This window comes from Heloderma suspectum, chromosome 1 (assembly GCF_057233095.1).
Source record: "Heloderma suspectum isolate Gila_16-S chromosome 1, 16-S_ref, whole genome shotgun sequence".
Taxonomy (NCBI): Eukaryota; Metazoa; Chordata; class Lepidosauria; order Squamata; family Helodermatidae; genus Heloderma; species Heloderma suspectum.
In genome coordinates, this window is record NC_139458.1 from 6,346,001 (window position 1) to 6,372,406 (window position 26,406).

At 46.3% G+C, this 26,406-nt stretch overlaps 2 protein-coding genes across 6 annotated transcripts in view; one reads left to right on the forward strand and one right to left on the reverse strand.

Moving 5' to 3' along the window:
- The first annotated feature begins 4 nt into the window (after positions 1-4).
- Positions 5-14,302, forward strand: DMAC2L (distal membrane arm assembly component 2 like). Of its 4 annotated transcripts, none has more exons than XM_084834294.1 (6): positions 5-60; positions 4,666-4,779; positions 8,997-9,147; positions 10,198-10,406; positions 11,933-12,104; positions 12,882-14,302. In XM_084834294.1, exons 3-6 carry the CDS (start codon positions 9,071-9,073, stop codon positions 12,994-12,996), a joined length of 573 nt encoding a protein of 190 aa, XP_084690420.1. In that variant the 5' UTR covers positions 5-60; positions 4,666-4,779; positions 8,997-9,070; the 3' UTR covers positions 12,997-14,302. The 4 variants fall into 4 exon arrangements, with proteins under 4 accessions (XP_084690420.1, XP_084690425.1, XP_084690402.1 ...); XM_084834299.1 differs by having other exon boundaries at positions 4,669-4,779; XM_084834276.1 differs by lacking the exon at positions 8,997-9,147.
- A 783-nt stretch (positions 14,303-15,085) lies between these two features.
- CDKL1 (cyclin dependent kinase like 1) overlaps positions 15,086-26,406 on the reverse strand; it is a 31,332-nt gene continuing 20,011 nt past the window's right edge. Inside the window, exons 5-10 of one of the 2 annotated variants that reach the window (XM_084834167.1) lie at positions 25,486-25,576; positions 23,348-23,548; positions 21,605-21,687; positions 20,887-20,943; positions 18,898-19,053; positions 15,086-18,333 (exon numbers count right to left, since the gene is read on the reverse strand). In XM_084834167.1, coding sequence (XP_084690293.1) covers positions 18,226-18,333; positions 18,898-19,053; positions 20,887-20,943; positions 21,605-21,687; positions 23,348-23,548; positions 25,486-25,576 — 696 coding nt within the window. In that variant the 3' untranslated portion in view covers positions 15,086-18,225. The remainder of the gene's footprint in view (positions 18,334-18,897; positions 19,054-20,886; positions 20,944-21,604; positions 21,688-23,347; positions 23,549-25,485; positions 25,577-26,406) is intronic. The other variant, XM_084834178.1, reaches the window with a different exon arrangement.

Below are 26,406 nucleotides of genomic sequence, written 5' to 3' on the forward strand. Positions count from 1 at the left end.
GAGTAGGACGACGAGGAGCCGCAGCGGCGGCTGGGCCGGGCCTGGCGCGACCGGCCTGAGGTGAGGCCCGCCGCGGCGCGTTGCCTCCCCAGACCCACTGGCTGGGGAGCGTCGCCGCCTCCCGCATGCGAAGCGGAGGGAGGCCGCCTTTCACCCCTTCCAGCACTATGGGCAGTCGCTCCCGCCCCCTCCCCAAGCCGGGCTGAGCAGCCGCGGTCTGCCGGGGGCGTTGGCTAGGCCGCAGCCAGCCCCCCGCTCCAGCCCGGAGCTTAGTCCTCGGCCATGGCAGCCCGATCCGCGCGCCCCCGGAAGCCCCTTTGGGCCTCGGTGGGTCCTGAGGCGCGCCTCGCGGCCTCCTGCACCGATGGAGCTGCGAGGACCGAAGGAGAGACCCGGGAGAAGGCGCCGCGCCGGCCTTTCCGCCCCCAAGCCCGAGCGGGTGGCCTTCGGACAAGCCGCCGTGGCTCAGTCGCGGAGGGGGGTCCCTCACCTGCAGCGCGGGGAGGAACGACCTACCCTGCAGGGTTGTTGTAAGGGTCACAGAAATAACGTCTGTGGAACATAAGAAGAGCCCTGCTGGCTCAGACCAAGGGTCCATCTAGTCCAGCATTCTGTTCCCACGGTGGCCAACCAGCTGTCGACCAGGAACCCTCAAGCAGGGCATCAGTGTAACACCACCCTCACCCATGTTCCCCAGCAACTGGTGTACAGCTCACGGGCCTCTGATACTGGAGGAAGCATAGAGCCGTCCGGACTAGTAGCCATGTATAGCCTTATTCTCCTGGAATTTGCCTAACCCCCTTTTAAAGCTATCCAGATTGGTGGCCACCGCTACATGTTGCGGCAGCGAATTCCATAGCTTAACTATGCACGGTGTGAAGAAGTCCTTCCTTTGATCTGTCCCAAATCTCTGACCAATCAGCTTCGTGGGATGACCCCGTTGGGGCCTAGAATTATGAGAGAGGGAGAAAAGTGTGCCCCTCTCCACATTATCCCCACCATGCATAATTTTGTGGACCTCTCCCCTCACCCACCTTTTTTCCAAGCTAAACAATCCCAGCTGTTGTAACCTTCCCTCATAGGGGAGACGCTCCAGCCCCTTGATCATTTTAGTTGCCCTTTTCTGCTCTTTTTCCAGCTCTACAATATCTTTTTTTAGGTGTGGTGACCAGAACTGTACACAGTATTCCACGTTGCACCATAGATGTGTATAAAGGCAGTATGATATTGGCCGTTTTATTCTCAACTCCTTTTCTAAGCCTTTTAACATACTAAAAAGGATTATATAGATTCTTTTACTACAATAATTATTATTTGCAGGTTGTATAGCAAAATGAAACCACAAGGTTCGTAGATAGGCCTTTGGCTGGATCCAGCACCGCTGTTATGAAAAAGCTAGCATGGTATAACCACATTAGTGAGTACGGTGCTGACCTGTACAGGTCTACTCAGCATTAAGTTCCATTGAGTTCAATGGAGCTTACTGCCAGGTAAGTGGGTGTAGGATTGCAGCCTTCGTCTGCCACCCTATACACTTTTACCTTGGAGTAAATTCCATTGTACTTAATAGGCCAGCTCCTGAGTAAACATGCCTATGGCTGTGCTGTTAGTTGCCTACTATCCCCATAATGTCCTTAAGGAAGAATTGCCCTGTAGAATATCTCCAATGGACGCCTTCTGTTCCCATAGATCTTTCAAGGAAAAAGTATTCCACACAGTTTTATAGGGTGCTATAGAGTGTGTCCATCAGAGGATGAGATGGCTAGATAGCATCACCGATGCAATGAATATGAACTTGAGCACACTCCGGGAGAGAGCGCAGGACAGGAAGGCCTGGCGTGCTATGGTCCATGGGGTCACGAAGAGTCGGACACGACTGAACGACTGAACAACAACAATAGTGTGTCCATATACAAGCCTCAGAGAATGAACATTTTTTGATTCCCTAGGAAAGCCCCGACAGAGACCTACAGTAAAAGCACAGTCCCATCCCCTTTGAGGCTTTAAAGAACATGCCCCCAAATTTCCAGAGTCCGAGGGAGCAAATGTCACCTTAGCCACAAAAAGAAGGAAGAGTTTTGTGGGGCCAAATGACCATTAAATGCAAGAAAGTCACCCTGTGGTCTTGGGCAAGCCATGCTCTCTTAGCCTAACCCTCATCTTTTGTCTGCAACGTTGTACTAGGCTCTTTTATTAATGTGTTGTCGTTCAGTCGTGTCCAACTCTTTGTGACTTATGATCCAACTTATGATCATCAGTGAGCACAGCCAAAAAGCCCAGGGGGTCTGCAAGTAGCCCATACATGGGCTTTGTGTTGCCTACTCCTGATAAAAGGCTTTAGAATGTTTTAGGGCAGAATCCTATGGGATGCACTCTGGCTACTCGTAAGCTTCCAAACTCAGAGGCTTACATGTTTCCTATGCAGAGCGGGAGGTGCCTCGTGCCTCATGCTCTGCATATTAGCTAGATGTCTAGTGGAGGCTGGGGGAGGGGGAGGGAAGGAGGCTGGGGCAGCCATAGGATTTCTCCTATGGCTGTCACCCCGGTCTCCACCCTACCCCTGGGAATGCCTCCTTTTTCTCATCTCCGCATTCATTTTGCGAGCGCGGACGCGTAGCCAGCATGGTTCTCTCCATGCTGGCTACAAGGGAGAGGGGGTGGGGAGCACAGTTTCCTGGCTCCGAGCACAGAGCCCTATCTGCGAACTCAGAGCCAGGAAACCAAATAATCCTATTGCTCCCTTAAAGTGCTTCACCTACAATAATATTTCATAATCCATACAATTATATAGGGTAGGTCAATATTTATTTATTACATTCATATCCTGCCTTTCTTCCAGTGAGCTAAAGGTGGTATACATTGATTGGGGCCGGGAGAGAACAAACATTTTATCCTCACAACAACTTTTTGAGATTGGTTAGGCTGAGAGAAAGTAACTAGGCTGATTGGAGATTTGAAACCGGGTGTCCCCAGTCCTAGTCCAACACTCAGAGGGAGCAATCCTATGGCCATTAGACACTGTGTAGAGGGCCATAGGATTTTTCGGTACACTCTGGAATCTGTTTTAGATGTGGAGCGGTATACAAATGTTATAAATAAATATTTGTATGCATGCCACATCCTTTCAACATTGTCCCTTCCCGCTGTGCTGTTCAGTAGTAGAACTCCCATTTCAGATTCAGAAAGCTTTGGTTCAATCCCTGGCACCTCCAGCTAAAAGGTTTCCAAGTAGTTAGGCTGGGAACAACCTCTGCCTGAGACCCAGGGAAGACAGTGCCCACCAGAGAAGACAGTGCTGGGGCCAGATGGACAAATAATAAAAGGCTAACAACAACAACAACAATTGTTCCATATCCCACCATGGACACCAGCAGCGCCCCCCCCCCCCCGCATTTTTCCAACCTTTCCGTCCTGAGCTTAGCTGGCTCTCAGCTTTATTGCCTCCAAATCTCCTTCCCTGACCTTTACATTTTGCCTGTAAGAGTAGTGTTGGAGAGGGCAGACCGGTGGGTCACATGGGATTGTCCTGACCATAGGCCACAAAACCTGGATGGCTTTCACCACACCGTCTTATGGGCCAGACCATTTGGGATGGGACATTAGCCTTATGGATTAAGCTAGTTCTCACAGAGGACTCAGCTGTACAATTTCAAAGTAGAGGCGGGATCACATATGATAGAATGCTTCCCCACTGGGGTAGGGGAAAACATTTCTATGCAAAGAAAAAGAGTATGTCAGAAAGAAGGCTAGATTAGACAATAGAATTCTATATGTAAGGAATTCCTTTTTGTAGGGAGGAGCATTCCATAAAGTGAACCCCTGCCTGTACTCTGAAGTGGTATAGCTCAGACATCAGAACCAGGCCATTAAAGCAAAGATTTAAATAAACATTTTAATAAATAAATTTATTTGCCTGGCCATTTTAGTTAGTCTATTTTTTCATGTCTTACCGCCTTTTAAAGTTGTATTATTATTGTATTTTCTATTATTGTATTTTATGATTATATGACCATTTTTGGTTTCATTTTGTATACTACCTTGATATCTTTTGATGAAGGTGGTTTAAAAATCTCTTAATAAATAATAACATAATAAATGAATATTATATTCCTCTGAATACCAACAAAAATAAAGGTAAACGAGCCTCTTAAAATTCACGCAGCAGGTATTTTAAGATTTCTCCATATTTATTATGTATCTCCCTATTTAGCCTTCCTCTGCCGTCCCCTTCTCCTTTTGCCTTCAATCTTTCCCAGCATCAGGGTCTTTTCCAGTGACTTTTCTCTTTGCATTAGGTGGCCAAAATATTTCAGCTTCAGCTTCATAACTGTCCTTCTAATGAGCAGTCAGGGTTGATTTCCTTTAGGATGGACTGATTTGACCTCCTTGCAGACCAGGGGACTCGTAAGAGTCTTCTCCAGCACCACAGTTTGAAAGCATCGATTCTTCGGCGCTCAGCCTTCCATATAGTCCAGCTCTCACAGCCATACGTTGCTACTGGGAAAACCATAGCTTTGATTATACGAACCTTTGTCGGCAAGGTGATGTCTCTTTTTAATGTATAGCCTCTGTTTTTAACTCTGGAAGCCACCAGTCAATGATGTGTATAATTCCTCCTACAGGAATCGACTGAGTTGCCACGTTTGTAACCTGTGTCTTTTTCAGAAGCTGTATGATGCTGACTGAAGCTTTCACACGCCAAGCAGGCATATTAAAGAAGCTGCCCTACTGTGATACACGCAGGCATTTCTGGGGTTGGTTAAACACCGTTTTCAACAAGTAAGGGCACATGCAGGAATAAATAAAGAGGCGTCCACAAAGGACACTGCTAGGGCACTTATATACTACAAATTGAAACCAGTTTAACCATCATCCCCCCTCCCCCTGGCTATGAGAATTATAGTACCATGAGAGTGTTAAATTTATGCATCGCTTCCCAATGCAAAAAGCAGTCTTAAAGCAACTTACACACACACACATACAGAAAACCATGATTAATATAAGAAAAAAAACCAAAATCAATATAAACAATGAACAGATCATAAAAACATAATCCCATTTCAGTATAATACATTGCAATACAATGAGCAATGCTTTGGAGTTCTCTAGCCCTTTCCTGGAAATGTGATTCTCAGGATTCCTTGCTGGGGTCTCTGACAGTGGAACTGGTTTAAATTTGTAATGTGGATGAGACCCAAGAATGACTTTTGGTGTGCAAGAACCATTTTCAAAGAGAATGTATGTTTTAGCTGTTGTACAGACATGGGAAACAAAAAACAGATTTACAGTCAGGGCCAGAAATATCGGAACAAGGATAACTGTTTTGGCAGTTGGCCTCTGTACACCACCACATTGAAGTTGAATGGATATACACCCAGATGGCAGCGAAGTCAGGACTTTCACCTGTAGTTCAAGGGGTTCGACAAAAGTGGGGCACTAACCATTCAGGAAGTACAGCTAGTGGCACACACACACACCCATTGTTGGTGGCTCATAAGTAATGGAACAAACCAACATCCTTTCAAACTTAAGGATCGCCTTTAATACCTGAATGAAAAACCTTTGAAGTCAATGACTGCCTGAAGTCTGGAACCCATGGACATGACCAAATGCTGAGTTTCCTCCCTCGAGATGCTTTGCCAGGCCTTTACTGCAGCTGCCTTCAGCTGCTGCTTGTTTGTGGGTCTTTCTGCCTTCAGTCTTGGCTTCAATAAGTGAAAAGCATGCTCTATTGGGTTGAGATCAGGTGACTGACTTGGCCATTGAAGAACATCCCACTTCTTTGCCTGGAGAAACTCTTGGGTAGCTTTTGCTGTATGTTTTGGGTCATTATCCATCTGCAATATGAAGCGGCATCCTCTCAGTTTGGCAGCATTCGGCTGAATCTGAGCAGAAACTATAGCCCTATACACTTCAGACTTCATCCTGCTGCTTTTATCAGCAGTCAGGTCATCAGTAAACACCAGTGACCCGGCTCCATTGGCAGCCATACATGCCCATGCCATAACACTGCCTCCACCATGTTTGACAGATGATGTGGTATGCTTCGGATCATGAGCTGTTCCTTTCCTTCCCCATACTTTTCTCTTCCCATCATTCTGGTACAAGTTAACCTTGCTTTCATCAGTCCAAAGAATCTTATTCCAGAACTGGGCAGGCTTTTTTAGGTGTTTGCTGGCAAGGGCTAATCTGGCCTGTCTGTTCTTGAGCGTTATCAGTGGTTTGCACCTTGTTGTGAAGCCTCTGTATTTACATTCATAAAGCCATCTCTTGACTGTAGCTGTTGACAATGACATGCCTACCTCCGCAAGAGCGTTCTTGACCTGGCTAGATGTTGTGAAAGGGTTCCTCTTCACCATGAGCAGCATTCTGCGGTCATCCACTTTAGTTGTCTTCCGTGGTCTGCCAGGCCTTTTGCTGTTGCTGAGTTCGCCAGTTAATTCCTTCTTTTTCAGGATGTTCCAAACTGTTGTATTGGCCACTCCCACTGTTTTTGCTCTCTCTCTGTTGGGTTTATTTTGTTTCCTCAGCCTAATGATGGCCTCCTTCACTCGCATGGACCCCTCTTTGGACCTCATGTTGGGTGTTCCAGTGAACAGCTACCAAATGCAAATGTAACACTCAGACCCACCTCTGGGCCTTTTATCTGCTTGATTGGTCATGGGGTACCCAGGAAACAGGCTGCACCTGGCCACTCAGCTGCTTGTCAGCCATTCATTCCATTACTTATGAGCCACCAACACTGGGGGCGTGTGTGTGCATGCCACTGGCTGTCCTTCCTGAATGGTTAGTGCCCCACTTTTGTCAAACCCCTTGAATTACAGCTGGAAGTCCTGACTTGGCTCCCATCTGGGTGTGTTTCCTTTCAACTTTAATGTGGTGGTGGACAGAGGCCAACTGCCAAGACAGTTATCCTTGTTCCAATATTTCTGGCCCTGACTGTCTCATTGCAGAGATGGTGCAGAAGGAAGACTATTGGAGGTCCCACATGTACCATGGGGATGGGGGGAACTGAAATCTGAAATGAGAAGTGTGCATGGTACAGCTATTTTATTTTGTATGTGTGTGTGTCTCAATTACAGCTGACAGGTTTCGTGTACAAGGTCATACATTGTTGTTAGTAATGCTTCCTAAGGCCCACTTGACTTCACTCTCGAGGATGTCTGGCTCAAGTTCAGTGACCGCACTATCATGGCTATCAGGGACATTAAGGTCTTTCCTGTATAGATCTTCTGTGTATTCTTTCCTCCTCTTAATATCATCTGCTTCTGTTAGGTCCCCGCCTTCTTTGTCCTTTATCATGCCCATCTTTGCACAAAATGTTCCCCTGATATCTCCGATTTTCTTGAAAAGATCTCTAGTCTTTCCCTTTCTATTGTTTTCCTCGATTTCTTTGCATTGTTCATTTAAGAAGGCCTTCTTGTCTCTCCTTGCTATTCTCTGGAACTCTGCATTCACTTGGATTTATCTTCCCCTTTCTCCTTTGCTTTTTGCTTCCCTTCTTTCCTCAGCTACTTGTAAAGCCTCCTCAGACAGCCACTTTGCTTTCTTGCATTTCTTTTTCTTTGGGATGGATTGAGTTGCTGCCTCCTGAACAATGTTACGGACCTCCGTCCATAGTTCCTCAGGCACTTTGTCTATCAGGTCTAATCCCTTAAATCTATTCCTCACCTCCACTGTATATTCATAAGGGATATGATCTAGGTCCTACCTGAATGGTTTAGTGGTTTTCCCTACGTTCTTCAATTTCAGCCGAAATTTTGCAAGAAGCAGCTCATGATCTGAGCCACAGTCAGCTCCAGGTCTTGTTTTTACTAACTGTATAGAGCTTCTCCATCTTTGGCTGCAAAGTACATAATCAATGTGATTTCGATATTGACCATCTGGTCATGTCCATGTGTAGAGTCGCCTCTTGTGCTGTTGGAAAAGACTGTTTGCTATGATCAGCGTGTTCTCTTGGCAAAACTATTAGCCTTTGTCCTGCTTCATTTTGTACACCAAGGCCATGCTTGCCTGTTACCCCGGTGATTTCTTGACTTCCTACTTTAGCATTCCAATCCCCTATGATGAAAAGGACATCTTTTTTTGGTGTTAGTTCTAGAAGGTGTTGTAGGTCTTCATAGAACTGATCAACCTCAGCTTCTTCGGCCTCAGTGGTTGGGGCATAGACTTGAATTACTGTGATATTGAATGGTTTGCCTTGGATTCGTACTGAGATCATTCTATTGTTTTTGAGATTGTACCCCAGTGCTGCTTTTCCCACCCTTTTGTTGACTATGAGTGCTACTCCATTTCTTCTAAGGGATTCTTGCCCACAGTAGTAGATATGATGGTCACCTGAATTAAATTCGCCCACGCTTGTCCATTTTAGTTCGCTGATTCCCCAGAGGTCGATGTTCAGCCTTGCCATCTCATGTTTGACCCCCTCCAGCTTACCTTGATTCATTGATCTGACATTCCAAGTTCCTAAACAATATTGTTCTTTACAGCATTGGATTTTCTTTTCACCACCAGACACATCCACAGCTGAGTGTCCTTTCGGCTTTGGCCCAGCCGCTTCACTCTTTCTGGCGCTACTTGGAAATTCCCTCTGCTCTTCCCCAGTAGTACATTGGACACCTTCCGACCTGAGGGGCTCATCTTCCGGCGCCATCTCTTTTAGCCTTGTGATACGTTCCATGGGGTTTTCTTGGCAAGAATCCTGGAGTGGGTTGCCATTTCCTTCTCCAGTGGACCACATTTTGTCAGAACTGTCTGCCTTGACCTGTCCATCTTGGGTGGCCCTGCACGGCATAGCTTATGGCTTCACTGAGTTACGCAAGCCCCTTCGCCACAACAAGGCCGTGATCCATGAAGGGGAGAAAGCTTCTAGCATAGCTTTTTTCTTGGCCTGCTAGTTGTCTGTGTGCAGGAAGTTTTATGTTGAGTGAGCATTCAAGTAGGTAATCCCCTACCTGTATCTTGAAATCCCAGGACTGTTTTCTCTGAATGTGTAGATCAGCTCTTGGTGTTACCGTTATCCAGGGATGAACATGCACGTGTGAACTCCCCCTTGATCTATGGGCATGAAATGTCTCTCGTGCTGCATTCATGTCAACGAAGGCAAAGGATGCAGGGAACTCATATAGAGGTTCTTCAGAAGAGAAAGTAAGAGGGAAGGGCCAGGATAAAAACATGTAAGCAGTGTTGTTAGGGGTACTTAAATGGCTTTGGGGTTGTTGAGGAATAAAAGGTGAAGGGAAGAGGTTCACAGAAGAGGTGGCCTTTGAGGGGTTAAGGACATCGGAAGCGGCCTTGTGCCAAGTCAGACCCTTCGCCCATCTAGGCCAGTCTTGTCAACGCTGACGGGCAGCAAGGGCGCTCTGGGCTTTCAGGCAGGATTCATTCCTAGCCTTTCCTGAGGATGCTGGGAACTGAGTCTGGGACCTTCTGTGTGCGAAGCACGCGCGCTACCCCCCACCCAACCTATGGCCCCTCCCCATCATCCAGTTCACATGGCTAAGTACAAATTTGGCCCCAGGTGTCCCAATCTCTAATTTTCTCAAGTGCATAATTTCTGGATTAGATGAAGTGTCTGAGGGAGCCTATGAAGCCGCCCCACACTCTGTCTAGCACCTTTATGACTCCTCCACCCCCCCCCAAAGCGGGACTCCCCAGATGTGTTGGACTGCGGTGGGTTGGGGAGGGCTGGTCTACTCCTTTCGGCAGCAGTTCTTCAAGTTGTTTCACGCTGCATTAAATCCTTTTAGTTGGAGATGCTGAAGATTGAAACTGGGGCCGCCTGGATGCATAGCATGTGCTCCACTGCTGAGGGCCAAATGAGATCTGACACTGTACTTAACATGCAGGTTTTTAAAACATGCAGGTTTTTAAAACATACAAATAGCATGAACTCCCTCAGTCAATGGGGGGGCCCCCTTCCCCAGAAATACCAGCTTCAGAGGAGGGATTTTCCTCAAGACCACAACAAGGGAGGAAAGGGTTACATTCCCTCTCCACACCTGCTATGATTTCCATAATTATCAGCCTTCTCCCCAAGCTGATCATATTTGCATTTTTTTAAAAAAATCTGCACATTAAATACAGAGACATATTTAAACTCACATCCCGTTTGTCCTGAAGCTATGCTCCTTCCCTGGTTTGCATGGTTTGAGGAAGCTGCATGCTATGGAAAGAACTGTGTCTCTTCGTTGCCAGGGTAGACCACGAACGGATCAAGGATGCTGGGCCTGATAGAGCAGCTTCGGAGTGGCTCCTTCGGTGTGGAGCATTTGTGCGTTTCCATGGCTTTGATAGATGGCAGGAAGATTACAATGGACTCCCTACGGGACCGTTAGGGAAATATAAGATACAAGCAATTAATGCCACAGAATCTTGCATCATGTACAAGGGATTCGATTATTTGAGTAAGTAACTGAGACACAACTTTGCATACTTTAAAATCAGTTATGTCTTTAAATATTTCCAGGTGAGTTAGTTGATGAGGGTTACTGTTTCCCTACCCAGTCATGTGCCTTTTATTGCTGATTACAGAGTGAGCGTTTAAAAAAAAAAATACTCTGCTTGTGCACACCATAGAAAGTAAGGCCCATTTATCAAATTTCTTTTGCAGGTAGCAATGTCCCCACAAAGGGATCTCACTTCGTCATACGTGGGAACCATTTCATTTGAACCTGTCTTCCTCTGTTGGTATCTACCATTAAACATAGTCAGGAAGCTCAGCTCTGCTGAAAAGTAAATGTGTCCCTCAGAGGATGCAATCCTATGGGGATAGGCAGCTGCCTCTGAACTCGGAGGCGACTGCCTGTCCAATGCAGGGCAGGAGAAGTGCGGTGAGGATTGTCCCCTCCATGCTTCAGCTGCCCTGCGTTTGCGGCTAGACAGCCAGTTTTGGAGGAGCGGGGGAAGCAGCTGCCAGATGACACACAGGATGTGTTGTATCAACATTTCCGCCTTCCCCACCCTGGAACACCCCCGGAATGCCCCGTTTTTGCCACTCCGTGCTCTTCTTCTGAGTGCGGTGCATGGGGCTGTTCTGAGCTGCCTGTGAGGCAGGGGCACGTGGAGGTTCTCAGGGTACTGACCTCGGAGCACAGGCTCCGAGGTCAATTCCCAGGAACCAACCTATCCTATGACCGTCTAGCCGCAGACTAGCGGCCATAGGATTGCTCCCTTAGTCACACTCTACCTTTACCCTTGTCATGTCAGTCTTACACAGGATTAGCCAGATGGCCCGTGGATCACAACAGAAGTGGGTATTAAAGTTGTTTAATGCAAAGGATTGAATCTCAATGTCTTTTGAGCCAGCGTGCTCTCAGGAATCTAGGAAGCTGCCTTACACTGAGTCAGATCATCTAGGTCCGTACACTGACTGGCAGTGGTCCTACCTGGAGATACCAGGGATTAAACCTGAGAGCTTTGGCGTGCAAAGCACGTGTGCTGCTACTGAGCCACAGTCCTTCCCACAGAGGAAGAATATCATTCTTCGCCAGAGGATATTAAGTATAACTATGCTTTTTTTTTGATCAGCTGTAAAAACTCAATTTTTCTCTTTTTTTCCTTGGCTAAATTCAAGCTGAAAGGGTTTGTTTTGAAGCCTTCATCAATGCTGGTAGTGTATGCCACAAATTTATTTCACAGGCTTGGACTCTGCTGCCTTATACAAGCACGTTCAGTTATCAAGCAATCCAGCAGAGAAGATAATTTTGCATATTCAGCTAGCAGCCTTGCAATGGTGGAGTAGTGCCTGGGGCCACACAAAACAACCCTAATAGGGTGCAGGTGACCCCTCTGCACTGCTTCGTGGAAGCCAGTATGCACGAGAGTTTGCTCGCCATATAGGAACGACTAGCCACCACTTCTGGGAATCATGAAGTTACTAAGTATGCGTGATGAGCCTCTCCCTTAGAAACAGGTATGATGCCTATTTCAGATGGCCTAGAACATGTCGAGGAAATCAAACTTTGCAAGTGCATGTACATCCAAGATGACTGTTTGCAGCGGCTCAGCGATACTCCAAACCTGCAGAAAAGCCTGCTGCGCCTGTGGATAATTTCCTGTGGGAATGTCACTGACAAAGGCATCGTTGCACTGCATAAGCTCAGGTAGGCAAGCAACCAAATATGACTCCACATTTAACAAAGCCAACATGTTTGCTGCATGTACACTGTTGTTTCCTGCAGCCAACACAAAATAAGATGACGTACACATATTTTTAAACTCTCGTTCTTGTGCGCATCTGGGAATTCTGATTGGGTCAGGGTCTCCAAGTGTTCACATGTACTAATGTTGGGAAACATCAGTGTAAAGTGTGGAACTAGCCTAAGTTTATGTTGTGGAAGAGAAAGTACTCCAGCTGTCTGGTATGACGGGCTGTTTATCATGAATGCTATCAATGAACTAAAGCTAGATGTTCTGCTGTAACTGTAATAAATCTATTCCTGTGGCTTGGCAACGTCAAGAGAATGAAGGGAAGGACATTGTTAAAAGTGGGGAGAAGCTCACATTTTAATTATGCAAGTGGTTTAACTGTGAGTTCAGTCAGGTGTGTAAGGGTGCAATCCTATGCATATTTAGACAGAAAAATCTGGGAGTTGTAGGACAGTTTTCTGTCTAAACATGCATAGGATTGCACCCTTAGCCTCTCTTCTTTAGACATGCAAGTTCGAAAGCACATATGAAAACAAATCCAGGCTTAATCGTCAGTCTTATGTATTCATAAGTGTTTCTTCCTAATTTATCCTGTAGCTAAAACCATGGGGATATTCTTCTGTGTACAGTTGAACGTGCATTTTTACATTAACTCATATTGCCTTCCATAGCCACCAGCAACTGTTTTGCTAAATGTACTCTTCTTCCTTCTAAATTTTAATTTTACGCAGTAATCTGGAATATTTGTTCCTGAGTGACCTACCTGGGATAAAAGAGAAGGAAGCTACTGCACAAATCCTTAGGAAATCAATGCCAGCACTGGAGCTGGAATTAGACCTGGAATAAAGGCAGTGCCACAATATTTGGCTTCATTGTATTCTTAATCTGCCACAATGACATGAAGGGACTTGTGGACTTGGAGCAACAATTGCCTGCCTAGCAGCCCATTGCTGTGTTCACTACCTGGCAGCAGCTGCCCCGTGTCTCAGGGGAGACCTTGGCAGTCCCTGCTTCTTAAGATATGTGAACTAGAAGTGCTACAGATTGATGCATGCAAGGCACATGGTTTTGCCCTTGAGTTCTGACCCCTTCCATCATGGGACTAAGTGTGTGGGATAGGATCCTCATGGGAAGCCTGGTTTCCTCCTGAAGGAGCTTTTATTGGTGGCAAAGCTGACTTCAGACACTAAATGCAGAGGGCTTAGGCACAGTCTTATGATACAGTGGCTCCCAGAGAAGTTTGTTTTTACACGCACTCATCTTAAAACATTAACCACACACCTCTTTTTTCTGTTTGTATAAGCTATCTGACTCAAAACATCTGCTTTGATACCTTGTAAATTGCCACAACAATAATGTGTTGTCCTCCTTGGCAATATGAGGTAGAGTAACTTAAGCCAGTGGGTTGGGGTGTGGAAAGGCAGACAAGTTCCTGTCCTGAGGATCTTACAATCTCAAATTTTGGCAGAGCGAGAACAAGGGATAAATGTGAGTTGTATGTACCTGGGCTTCATTTCAGTTGGAGATGAGAAAAGAGTGATAAAGTGAACATTCATAGAAGAGTTGGGGTTTCAGGAGGGATTGTGAGGAATACAGGAGGTGGTGGCGGCAGGTGGTTCCAGGTTATTCAAACATCTGGCATTTGTGCTCTGAATGCCAATCTGGCAAAAAGTCACCCTGCCATTGCTCTAGCTTCCTCGCCATTTCCATAAGAATATCTCCAAATGCACATGCTGTGAAACTCTTGAGAGCCTAGCCTAGAGCCACCAATATGATTTGCCCAGATGAGGAAAAGCCCCCGCCTTCTTTGGACATGCATATTGCCTGAGCCTGGTGTGGGGTACACTCACGCACTTCCAGGGCAGTGGAGCTACTCCACTGTAGGCCTGGCAACGCATGGAGGGCTGGGGAGAGGGATTTCTGCATTACAGTGTTCCTCCCAGAGTCTCCAGCAGCCTGCTACTAAGAGTTCCAAAAGCCAGGATCCATTGATAGAACCTGCAAGATCAAGACATGGAAGAATCAAGGAAGTGTGCAGATGGAACTGAGCTGTTTAAGATGTACTCATCATTGCCCTATTTTACTATATAAATTGCTTTGAGAACATTTTGTAAGGTGGTATAAATATTCTTAATAAAATTAGTATTTGTGAGTTTGCTGTCCGAATGCTGTGGCTGCACATTATCGCTACGCGTTTGCGTAAAACAACGCTTGACTAGAGTACGGGCTTTGGACAAAAGAATGTTATGGCCCAGGATGGTCAAGTGATGTCTCTTAATGGCAGCTGATGGGGGTGGAAACCTCTACGGCTGGGAAACCTTGCTCTTATCTCCAATCAGTGCTCAGAGGTAAGAGCAGCAGAGAACCTGCTTTTCTCTAGCACTGGGAGAGGGACCAGTGGGTTAGAAGGAACAAGTTTTGAAACAGGAAAAGACAGGCAGAAAGCTGGGGGCATCTTGGGGCGCAGGGGGCTGGTCTCTGGAGTGGATCTGCTGCTTGTCTCCACTTGTACACTACCTGGATATTTGTAAATTAACCAGTACTACGAAGGTGCCATTTGTCTTCAGTGCACTCTCCAAAGGAAGCCAGACCCAGAAAGCCGCTCGGCTGCTATGTGGGGGCATTTAACTACATTGTCATTAAAATGTGAGGAATGGGTGGGCAACTGCGGAAGGTCCAGGGGCCACGTTTGCTCCCTAAACCAACCTACAGGCTGTAGGCCACAGTGTTCTACACAGTCCACAGGGCACCCCCTCCCAAACAGGTGGGCAGCATGCAGCTCCCTAGTACGCCTGCTGCCCCCAAAACGTGGCATCCATAGTTTTACACAGCATTACATGGATTTCCGAGTAAATAATTGCACTGGGAGGGACGGGGACATTTGTGTTGCTCACTGGTCTTAGATATTCCACAGAATCCAGTCTGAGTCATGCATCTCAAACAAACTGTCCTCGCCTTTTTAATGCTACAAAAGCAGTTTCAAGTTACATCGGGGACAATGCTCAAGATGAAGTTGCATCATCAGTCCACCAGTCATTGAGCACAACATTTAAGTATTAGGCAAGCTGTGTGTTGCCCACATGCAAATAAAGTTCTCAGACTGGCTACATTTCTTTGAAACAGACTCTTGGGGGCAGCATTCATATGTCTCTGCCTCTGTAGCCCCTTCCCATATTATCTGCATAAAGGGGCTCCACTGGGAGAAAGGGCAGGGGGGATCATAGTGGAGGGCCCGCCCCCGACATTGTGCAGATCCCTGGGCTCTCCTGGACATCTGCATGTTGGATGTGGACGTCTGAATAGGGGAAACCTACACATACAGGCTTCGCTGCTTAGATGTTCTCACTCGATGTGTTTGGATGTTGGAGACAAGCACCAGCAGTGCGGCCCTAATGCCCCTCCGATGCATGGAGACCCCTTCACTTGGGTGACGGGGGAGGACGGGGGCTCCTGTCTTCCCACTAATCCTGCTGACATGGATTTTAAACATTCCTCAGAAGGAATATTGCTAACATTTAGATAGCAGGATCAGGAAAGGATGAGCTATGAATAACTCGCAGTAATACGCAGTGTGCGATTCCCTACACAAGGGGCAGGGAGTGGTTTATACCAGGCAAAATACTGGACAACTTGCTGTAAAGGTGGTATATCAAAACCTGGCTACAGCTTATATGGCTGAGCTCTAATAGCCACCTAAAGTGATTTTGCAGAGGGCTGATCCTGCAAAGGCAATGCCTATGCACATTTCTTGCGAAAAGAAACCATCTCATGGAAAGGACTTAATTGCCAATATTGTCATTACAGCATTCATGTATGTTCCACTCAACTGTTCAAAGTGCTCTATATACATTCTTTCAATTTTACCATAGCCCTGGAAGATAAGCCCTAATCACAACCTCCCTGTTGCAGATAGGGGCAGCAGCTGAATCTGAGGGACAGGGTAAATTTTATTGATCCATGTCATGATCTAGATTGCCAAGAAAAGAGCACTTTAACTCAAATTTAAAGCCCCTTTCCAAATTCATTAATTTCCTGAGCAACAATCATGCATGCTGTCTGGTTGCTATAACAATTAAAACAAGTGATTTGTGACCACATACAGCCCTTATGCAAGGCTCGGAGCATAATTCAAAAATCTTCCATCATACAGGATTGCATGTTTTCAGAGTTAGATTTCTTTTCGGTTTTCTCTCTATACAAGGATAAGTTCCAATGAACAAAGTGGGGCTTACTTTCAAGTAAATGCACATGGGATCAGGCTGGGATCAGGCTGCCAATGGTCTAATGCAAAAGCTGGTACTAACTGGGCAAAATAAGTGTTTCTCCAGGGGATGGGAAGTGGAGTGGCCATGCCGTTTGTAAAGTTGAGTCATAAATACTCATGCTGAAGACCTGAAGCCTTTGGACAGCTCAAATAGCTGGAGGGCATAAAACAGGACCAAGTCACCTATGCGGGTGATCCTGGTGATACAGGACAGCATCTCATGGATCCACACACCTGGGGTGACATGTTTGTCCCTGGGCACACTAGGAAGCCCAGAATAAAGGTGCATAGCAAAAAGCCCCCTGCACAGGAAGGCCTGGCGTGCTATGGTCCATGGGGTCACGAAGAGTCGGACATGACTTAACGACTGAACAACAACAGCAGCAAATCCCCTCTTAAGGGACTATTACACCTGCAACTATCATCCAATTCTGACAAAGAAAAAAAGTTACAGCAATTTTCCATGACAGTCAATGGGAAACAGACTCAGGGCTTCTTCACACGGAGCTTTTATCCTGCTACTGAGTTTGGTTACTCACAGAAGTTTGTAGGTCCTTTAGATGACATCAACCTCTGTGGCATCTCGCACACTAAATGACCTTTATTACATTTTTTAAAGTATCTGAGATAACGAGCTATCAAATTACAGCACTTCGAGTTCGCTCATGAAAAGAGGAAAACCTGCAATAAGAGGAGCTAAACCACAGTGCCATCTAGCGGCTGTATAATGAAACATATGGAAGACTCAGATAAGGGGGGGGGGAGAAAGCGCATGTGAAGGGAGTTCGCCATGATCCTGCATTTAAAACAAGCCAAAAGCCCCGTTTTAAATGTTGGATTTTAGGCTGGTGTAAAGATGCTCTCAGATTTCTGAACCTTGGTTTGGGTTTAGTTCCAAGTCAAGCTGGTTAGATTCTCAATTAGTCCAAGCCAAAAAGCCATTTTTTGAAGTGCCAAATCAGAGCCCTAGTTGAAGCTGGGCATCAGTGCAGATCTCTAGATATGATACATAACTGTGTCAATTTTTCATACTAAACCTCAGAAGTCAGATACTTTCACCCTGGTTCTTGTTAACATAGAAAAGCAGCCTTTAACTCACTATGCTGGATAGTCAAAATCTCAAAAATGAATAGTTTGTCTCTGCAAACATGTTTATTACATTCAGAATTCATTTTAATCCAGGTAATTTTAGGAAGAAATCTGTAGCTGAAATTTAAAGACACAAAATCCAGATTAAAATAAAAAATAAAAGAGAAAGTGGAATCATTTCATTTTTATCCACTTCGCTGTGAGAACTGTGACCAAAGCAAGATTTGAACCAGAAACTTCCTGAGTCTCACTCATAGCCTCCTCACCAAACAAAACCAGCTCTCCTTGTGCATGCAGCCATTTGCAGGATCAGCCCATCGATGCTACCGACTACATATCCAGTTATCTCTCCTGCTTTGACACAATGGGATTTTGTGAATGAAATTATTTGGCATATCTGGATCCCCTCCCACTCCCTGCCCCACACAGTTCACATGCTTGATAATCCTGAACAACAGTACAGATACAGTCACAATTTTTCTGCCCAGACAAACCCCCTCAAAGACCAAAAACGATGCATTTCCTGTTGAACCACGAGCAGTTCCAAGCCTTAAGTCAACCTGCAGGGATTTTCTTTCCAAGGTTTGCCACTTTTATAGTAATGACTTTCAGCGTAGACCAATACAGGGTTGTTTTTCTCCTTTCAAGCTCCCCTTCAAGGCTGGGAACACGCCAAGATTGCCAAGGCCAAATCCAGCTTAGCCTCCATGACAGCTGCTTTTTTAGATGTTTGGGAAACGGTAGTTCAGTTTTCGCGTGCTGCAATAGTACTTCTTGTTATCCAAAGCAGGTAAAATATTGCTGCTGGTTAGCTGGGGCAGGTACTGTAGCTAAAAACAGAGAATAAATAATAATTTGCAGGACGGCATGTCTGCATGCTTCATTTTAGCAAAGGGCAACAGAAGATGCTCAAAAAAGGACTGCACATAGATGGCTCCAGCTTGGGGGGGGGTCATAGTCACCAGGGCCTAGCAGCCCCCCAGAACTGCCTAGGAGTGTGGAAGGAAAGCATGAATGTGGGAGGTATGAACTAAAAGATTTCCCCAGAGTCCTTTACACCAGCACAGGGAATCTGGGTAGCCCTCACCTTTCACCCTTACTACCTCTGAGCTGGCAGGGCTTTGTGCTAAGCAAGAAGCAAGATGGTAGCATTGGAAAGCCGATGGGGGGGGGTCAGAGAGCCCCAGGAACTGCCCAATCCTGCCCACCTCTGGCGCCACCCATGCAAATAAAGACCCATTTTTTGCCTGGTTGTCACAACTTGCTTTACTGCACATGCAGTTATCACAAGTAAACAAGGGGTCAGAGACGGGGAACCACAGGCCCATCGTCCTAAGTGGGGGCCCTTCTGGAATGTTTCAAGCCCCTCCCAGAAGGCCCCAAGTGCATCTTACCCCAGGAATGTGCTTTCGTGTTGGCCGGGTTGGTTTCCGTGTGATGGATCTTTCCCGCTCCCTCCCAAGCTCGACCTCTCGGATGCTGTCAAAGTACGAGTGCTGAAGGAGCTGCTCGCAAGTCAGCCGCTCAGCAGGATCCATGTGGAGGCAGCCCTGAGAGAACAAATGCAAGAGATCAAACCATGCATGCACACAAATGCAGAATACGTGTGAATTCAGGAAAGCAGGCAGGTCGGCAGGTGGCAGCCAGGCCGCGTCGCAACACACGCTCATCTTGCTGCAGAGGACAGTCAGGAAGGGGAGGGAGGGTGCGTGTTTCTTGTATGCAAGCTGGAAGTGGTTATTAGCCTGTGTAAATGCCACCGTCTTTGATCAGGCCACAGACCTCCGAAAGCTCCTCTTTGGGATCCTCAGAAACTTAGCAACCTGATGAATGTAAATAAAACCAAAAGACCAGCTCCATCAGGCTCCTCCCTCAACTGTCACCAGCAGCAGCAGTGGCCATCGCAGCAGGCTGAAGCGGAGGGAGAGGAGATGGCAAGCAGGGCCATTGCACCAGCTCTGCTGAGAGGCAACATGCTTTTTCCCTCCTCTTTCTCTCTATCCCCTTTTCCTTTTGTGTCATGTCTTTTCAGATTGTAAGCCTGAGGGCAGGGACTGTTGTTTTCATTGATTGTGTGTACACCACTCCGGGAGCCCTTTTCGCTGGGCAGCAGGATAAAAATACTTTAAACAAACAAACAAAGCGGGCTACGCAGAGTCAGACCATTGCTTCCTCTAGCCCAGTAGTGCCCACACTGGCAAGCAGCAGAAGCCTTTCCCAGCCCTTCTGCCAGATATCCTTTAACTAGGGATGCTGGGGATTGGATCTGAGACGCTCTGCGGGCAGAAGCACGTGCTTCACCGCACCGCTGAGAGTCCTCTCCTTCCTGTGTGCATCAGCGCTTGCTCTCCAAGAGCGCTTCTCAGCCCCTTCTCACCCTTGCTGAATATCTAGGACTCCTGGATATTCCCCTTACTTAACAGACCAGCTTGATGGATGCCCATCTTAGAGCAAGAACAACTAATAGTCTTGTGCCACCTGAAAGACTAACAAATTTATTATGGCATGCGCTTTTGTGGACTACAGTCCACTTCATCATAGAATCATAGAATAGTAGGGTTGGAAGGGGCCTACAAGGCCATTGAGTCCAACCTAAGATCAGATGCAACTGATCTTAGATCAGGTGAAGACCACAGTGTAAAGAAAACCCTATATTTAATGTTACATCAGTACCATTAAGCTGTGCAGAATCATGCTTAAAAACAAGCAGAAGCAGTCCAATTCTGTCAAGAATGGCTTAAGCCAGAGGAGGGCAAATGCTTTTCCTTTGAGGGACACATTCCCTTGGAGGTAGTCTTTTGAAGGCTGCGTCTCACACAAACACCCCCTTCCCTCCACCTCTGGTTTAAGTTGGTGGACAGCTCCATGATTGAAAACATCAGGTTTTCCCCAAGAGCAAACACTCAAGGGTCAGGAAGGAAGTCATTCAAGTTCTTTCCTCATGCAATTTACTCCTTAAACCTGGTTGGTTATATAAAAAAAATGTGGTGGAAAAAACTCATCAACAGTTAGTCAATCATTAATTTAAACTATAAGCTAGAATTGAACTGGTATGCTAGCTGCAAGCCCCAAATGACCTTTTTGGTGAGCAATTAGACAATTAGAATTTGGAAAAAAGCAATTTATGGTTAAACTTGCTAAATTTTTATTGGGATTTGGGAGGGAAGATTAAGCCAGTGTAAGGTGAAAGAGCTACCTCAAAATGGCCTGGGGCCATTTTTCTTGCTTGTTTTTCTTACATTGAAAAGAACATGTTATCTGAGTGTTGCATCAGAATTCTTGAAGTTATATCATTTCTTTTGTTTATATGATGAACGGTTTACAAGGTGAACTCGAATACATTACTGTACACGAAGATCACGGTCCCGGGGTGCTTTGCTCACCTTCATGAGTCCTAGCGCAGAGTAGGAAATAGAGGGGAATTTCATTTCTAGAGGCTCCTGTAAAAAAAAGAAAAATATTAGCAGTCTGTTTAGCATTTCCCCCCTTTCATTCATTTCAGGGAAACCAAAAAAGGAGTGGTTCCTAGGACAGAGCAAAGAGCCAAGCCTGCTTCTTGGGGAGGGTCCGTAATTCAGTGGTGGAGCCCTTGCTTTGCACGCAGAATGTCCCAAGTTCAATCCCCAGCAGCTCCAGGGAGGGCAGGAAAATCTCCTGCCGAAAACCCCTGGAGAGCTATCGCTGCCAGTGTCGACTATGTTGGGCTAGATGGACCCAGGGTGTGACGCAGTATAAGGCTGTTTCCTATGTTCTTCTGCCCTTCCAGTTTTGTAGTTCTTAAGTCCTTCAGTCTGTGAACCTCCTGCACACCCCAGATTTTGGTTCCAACCTCCTAGCTGCCTGTAGTTACACATCTCTACAGCTGCATCCAGCAACTAACGATTCCTCTTAGCCGACTGTCAGTTCCCAGGCAATGCCCAAGCAGCCCTTGTGCAAAGGTGACCTTTCTGCAGGCCTGGAGACAAAGCCTGACAAGGCAGCACTTCCTCCAAAGGGGGCTGAGAAGCAGAGCAAACGGCGCCAGACCCAGGGGTTTTGTTCACAGAGATGGGACAGTGCAGGACTTGTGCAAGGCCGGCTGGGGAAGAAGATGACTCTCACCATACTTTCGGGGTCTGGGATCCTCACCCCGCTGAAGAACTGGTTGGTGCTGAAGGCCTGCTGGTGCCTAGGAATGAGATCCCCTTTGAACAAGAATGAAAGGGAAAGCACAGTCAATTCAAGCACTGTCCCCGGCAGCCGTGACATTTTATGAATGCTTCCTGTGTGGGGTCTGCGCTACGTGGGGAGGGAAGAGCAACGCATCTTTGCACAGATGCCTGGATCCCTAGGCAGCCAGCACAACACTTGTTCCCAAGGCCAGCAAAAAAAAAGAAAAAGGCACCCCTCCAAATTTGCTGCCCCAGCTGCTGCTTCTCTTTTGTCCTAAACGTGTTTCATTTTTACACCAAAAACTGTCAAATGAGACAATCACATTTCGGTCAGAAAAGTGTGCAGCATCTAACGCCAAGCACTAAAAAAATCTACAAAATGCCATTTTGCTGGATGTTTGCTGTGACAAAAAAAGGTAGTCTGGAGCAGGCTTCCCCAACCTGGTGCCCTATGGATGCATTCATTAACAATGCCCATCATTCCTAGCCAGCACGATGGGAGTTGCAGTCCAATATACCTGGAGGACACCAGGCCAGGAAGCCTGGTCTACACACTGTTGTCACATGCACATCTTAGGAAGGAAGAAGCCCCCTCTTACCCACCATCCAATTCTCACTTGGCCCCTTAGTCAGGGATGTAAAACCCTCAGAGTTCAAAAACACAGGCACAGGTTGGAGAACTGGACTTGACGAACTGCGTTCAGCTCCTGGAAAAGGGAAGGAAGCTGCTTTCTCCTCCTTCCGCTGGTGGTGTGTATACATCCTTCTTCACCAATGTGCCCCCTTCCCTCTGCATTCCTCTTTTCTTCAATCAAGATTTTCTTCCCCCATCCTTCTTTCCTGTCCCCTCATTTTTAGTCTTTTCCACTTCTTCTTTCCTTTTCTTTTTACAATCTGTATTTCATGAAATATTTCATTCATTAGACCAGGCTTCCTGACCCTGGCTCTGGAATGAGCTCCCTAGTGAGGTTCGCCTGGCACCTTCATTGTATTCCTTTCGGCGCCAGGTGAAGACCTTTTTATTTTCCCAGGCATTTTAGCATTTTAGCTTTCTAAATTTTTAGCTTTGCTGTTTTAAATCTGTATTTTAAACTCCAGCACTGCTGCTAGGTTTTATTGTGGTTGTATTGTTATATTGTGGTTTTAATGTTCTATATATTTTAAATTGTTTTATTGTGTGTTGTTTGGTTTTAATTTTTGTGAACCGCCCAGAGAGCTTCGGCTATTGGGCGGTATAGAAATGAAATGAAATGAAATAAATAAAAAATTAAAATGCAGTCCAATAACACTGCAGGTTTTAGTGTTTAAGTTCTTCCTTTTTTTTTCCTTTTCTTTTTAAAGAAAGATGCCCTTTCCTTCCTGTCAGGGGGAAAAAGGGAAGTGACATGGGGCTTCCCACAGGTGTCTGGCTGCCAGTGCAGGAACTAGATTATAGGCCTTTGGCCTGATCTGGCAGAGACTTGTCTTATATTCCTAGAGTTCACCTTGACTTCAGTGAAGGGAAGTGTTCCCTGACCCAAACACTGCACAAGTCCCATTCCTTGCCACTGGTTTGTACAGGAGACACTGCACATGAGCTGCACCTTACAGAGGAAGGTGCGAAGACAGCAGAGTCTGCCCATTCTGGAACTACAACTGCAACCAGTTTAGTCTAGAATTCGGTCTCCCCATTTGTCAGCAGCCTCTTGCTTACCCAATGTCCTCCTGATCAGGTAAAGTTGATCCACATCAGATTTCCCAGGCCACAGAGGGATGCCCGACAGCAGTTCGGCAAAGACACAACCAATGGCCCAGACATCTACTGGGGGCCCATACTGGGTATCCCCCACAAGGAGCTCGGGAGAACGGTACCACCGCGTAGCCACGTAATCAGTGTAATAGTCGCTGGGCCCAGCTAGGTGGGTACCAGGAAAGGATTGCAGAAACAGATGGCAAAATTAGAATCATAGACCAGAGATCATCTAACCCTCCCCTCCCCTCCCCTCCAGGACCCAGGACATGCTGGCTGGGGAATGCTGGGAGTTGTAGGACTTTTTTCTTCTGTCTAAACATGCATATGATTGCACCCTAAATAACTTTAAAAATATCTGAAGATGTGCAATTAGGTATTTGCTGTTTTCTTTCACTACCAACCCTAATACAAGATTTGTGGGCTATTTGTTATTTTTTTAAAGGTGGAGGACCAGACAACACGATTCACAGAAATCTACAGAAACACCACAACATAATTGTGCACAAAAATAGGCCAATGCAATTCTTCCAGATGACACCCAAAGAGAAAATACTGAGCAGAATACACCCACATGTTTTAGCCTATTCACAGGCACCCCCAGAACTTTGGCTCCCCCCCACCCAACACTGTCAGGAATACGGCAGGCAGGCATGCAAGACAGACTGTGTCCAGTTGTGGTACACAGGACTCAGAGCAGCCTCCCAAGGAAGGTCCATGCGGGCACATCGCTCCTCACTTTTAGACAGACAGCAAAGACAGGTGTTTTCTCTTTTGTCAGAATTTTGCAGAATTTCATTTCTGATTTTTATTTATTATTTTATTTATTTACAACCTTTATATACTGCTCCACATCTAAATAGATTCCAGAGCGGTAAACAATAAAAGATAAAATAAAAAATCACATTTAAACAATAAATCAACTATTAAAAGTTTCCCCCCCTAAAAATAGAGTACAATAAAAAACACAGCTTGTCAATTAAGGACAGCTTCTTGAAATAAAGATGTCTTGAGCAGGCACTGCAAACAACACAATGTTGGTGCCTGCCTGACCTCTAGAGGCAGGGAGTTCCACAGAAAGGGAGCCACCACACTGAAGGCTTTATGCAGTGTAGATGCCATTCGGGCCATAGGTCCATGGGGAACCAGTAGAAGCATGCCCCTTGTGCTGATTCGGGGTCCTGATTCTGTCAGGGCCCAGTCAACACCCTCTGATGACCTCAGTGACCACGGAAGTTGATAAGGGAGAAGGCGCTCTCTCAAGGTATGCCTTTTATGTGGCTGGTGCCTTTCCGAATTTTTGTTTCAAATAGTGCAATCTTATACATGTCTACTCAGAAGGATGTCTCATTGACTTCAATGGGTCTTGCTCTTGGGTAAGTCTTACAGGACTGTCTGATGTACTGATGTAGATATATATAACTAACTGTGTATTTTAGAGCTTGATTGTAAGCCATCCTGGAGAGACAGATTTATTTATTTATTTATTTATTATTAAATGTATTAATCGCCCATCTGGCTGGTCACCCAGCCACTCTGGGTGATGTACAGCATACAATAAAACAGTTTAAAACAATAAAATTCTACAATAAGAACATTTTCTAAAATACCCTAACCCACTCCAAATGCCTGCCTGAACAACCATGTTTTTAATGCACGGCGGAAGCTCATTAAAGAGGGGGCATGGCGGAGTTCCCTAGGGAGGGAGTTCCACAGAGTGGGGGCCACCACAGAGAAGGCCCTCTCCCTCGTTCCCACCAGTCTAGCTGTCCTGGCTGATGGGACAGAGAGAAGGCCATCCGAGGCTGATCTTGTTGAGCGGCCTGTCTGGTGCTGCTGGAGGCGCTCCTTAAGACAGGCTGGGTAACGGGTTCTATCTAACATCACATGGATTCTGCTCATGCAATGGGAATTCCCCTTTCTCTCCTCCACCCTGTACTCTCCCAAATGTGTTCTACAGGGTCCCCGAAGTCTTTGGAGCAGATTTTGGGAATATGGGGGGGGGGGCGCTGCAGGGAGTTGTGGAAAGGGGACCCCACTCCTCCAACAGCATCCATTCAATTGGCAGACAGATACTGCTGGATTTTGTCCAATCAACTTACTTAAGATGCGCGCAAATCCAAAATCACAGAGCTTAATGATGGAATGCTTCGTTATGAGGATGTTCTCTGGCTTCACATCTCTGTGTATGCACTGGATACAAAAAGAGAGAGGCATCAGTGACACAATCAAGCAGAAATCAATATGCTTAATTTTACTTAAATTCAGAGATGGCCAACTGGTCGCCCACAGCTAGGATTTCACCCTTGAGACAACGCGGCTCTGGCAAAAAAATTTAATGTAGACATGGTAAAAAGCCCAGTTTCATGAGTAGGGAAAAAGGAAAAAGAAGCTGTAAGGAACAGAGATAGTCCTCACTGTAATGTCCCCTCTCGTTTGGTTTTCTGAATGTAATACCTGAGAGAGGGAGGGAGATGTTAACGGACGTATTTGTACACAAAGCTGACCTGGAGGGCTTCCCACAGCTGCGAACAGCTCTGACTCTGCTTGAAGATGCCAAACCTATCATGGAGCCTCAGTGCTCATGAGGGAGGGTGCCAAGTGTGCGGCAAGATACACTCCTGGCCTTCCAAGAATGAAGACGTGGCCGCCACAATTTCAATAATTCTTGTAAGAAGCAGCTTAAGCCTGCAGCAGCAATGGTACCGCCATCTCTTTGAAGATTTTAAAGTCTTTGTAACAATTATACGCAGGAGATGAAGAGGTGCTCAGCAAGGACCCAGAATCCTCTCTGCAACACACACAGGTTCTTTGGATGATGACAGGGCTCCTCGAGTGTAGGAAGTTGGAAAGCCATTGCTCTACATCAGGGTGGGCAACCTTTCCAGGCCCACGGGCACATGCAACAATGTTTTTCAGGGCCGCAGGCACATGTGACGTTGGGGGGGAAGCATATTTTACATTTCTTCCCCCCCCATCCAGGATTCCCACTTCTCTTGCCCCCATTCCAGGAATCACACTTT

Coding starts and splice junctions, on each gene's coding strand:
- DMAC2L (XM_084834276.1), top strand. CDS start 4,673: ATGATGCTGACTGAAGCTTTCACACGCCAAGCAGGCATATTAAAGAAG. Junction 4,780..10,197: donor TTAAACACCGTTTTCAACAA/GTAAGGGCACAT, acceptor CTTCGTTGCCAG/GGTAGACCACGAACGGATCA. Junction 12,105..12,881: donor GTTGCACTGCATAAGCTCAG/GTAGGCAAGCAA, acceptor AATTTTACGCAG/TAATCTGGAATATTTGTTCC.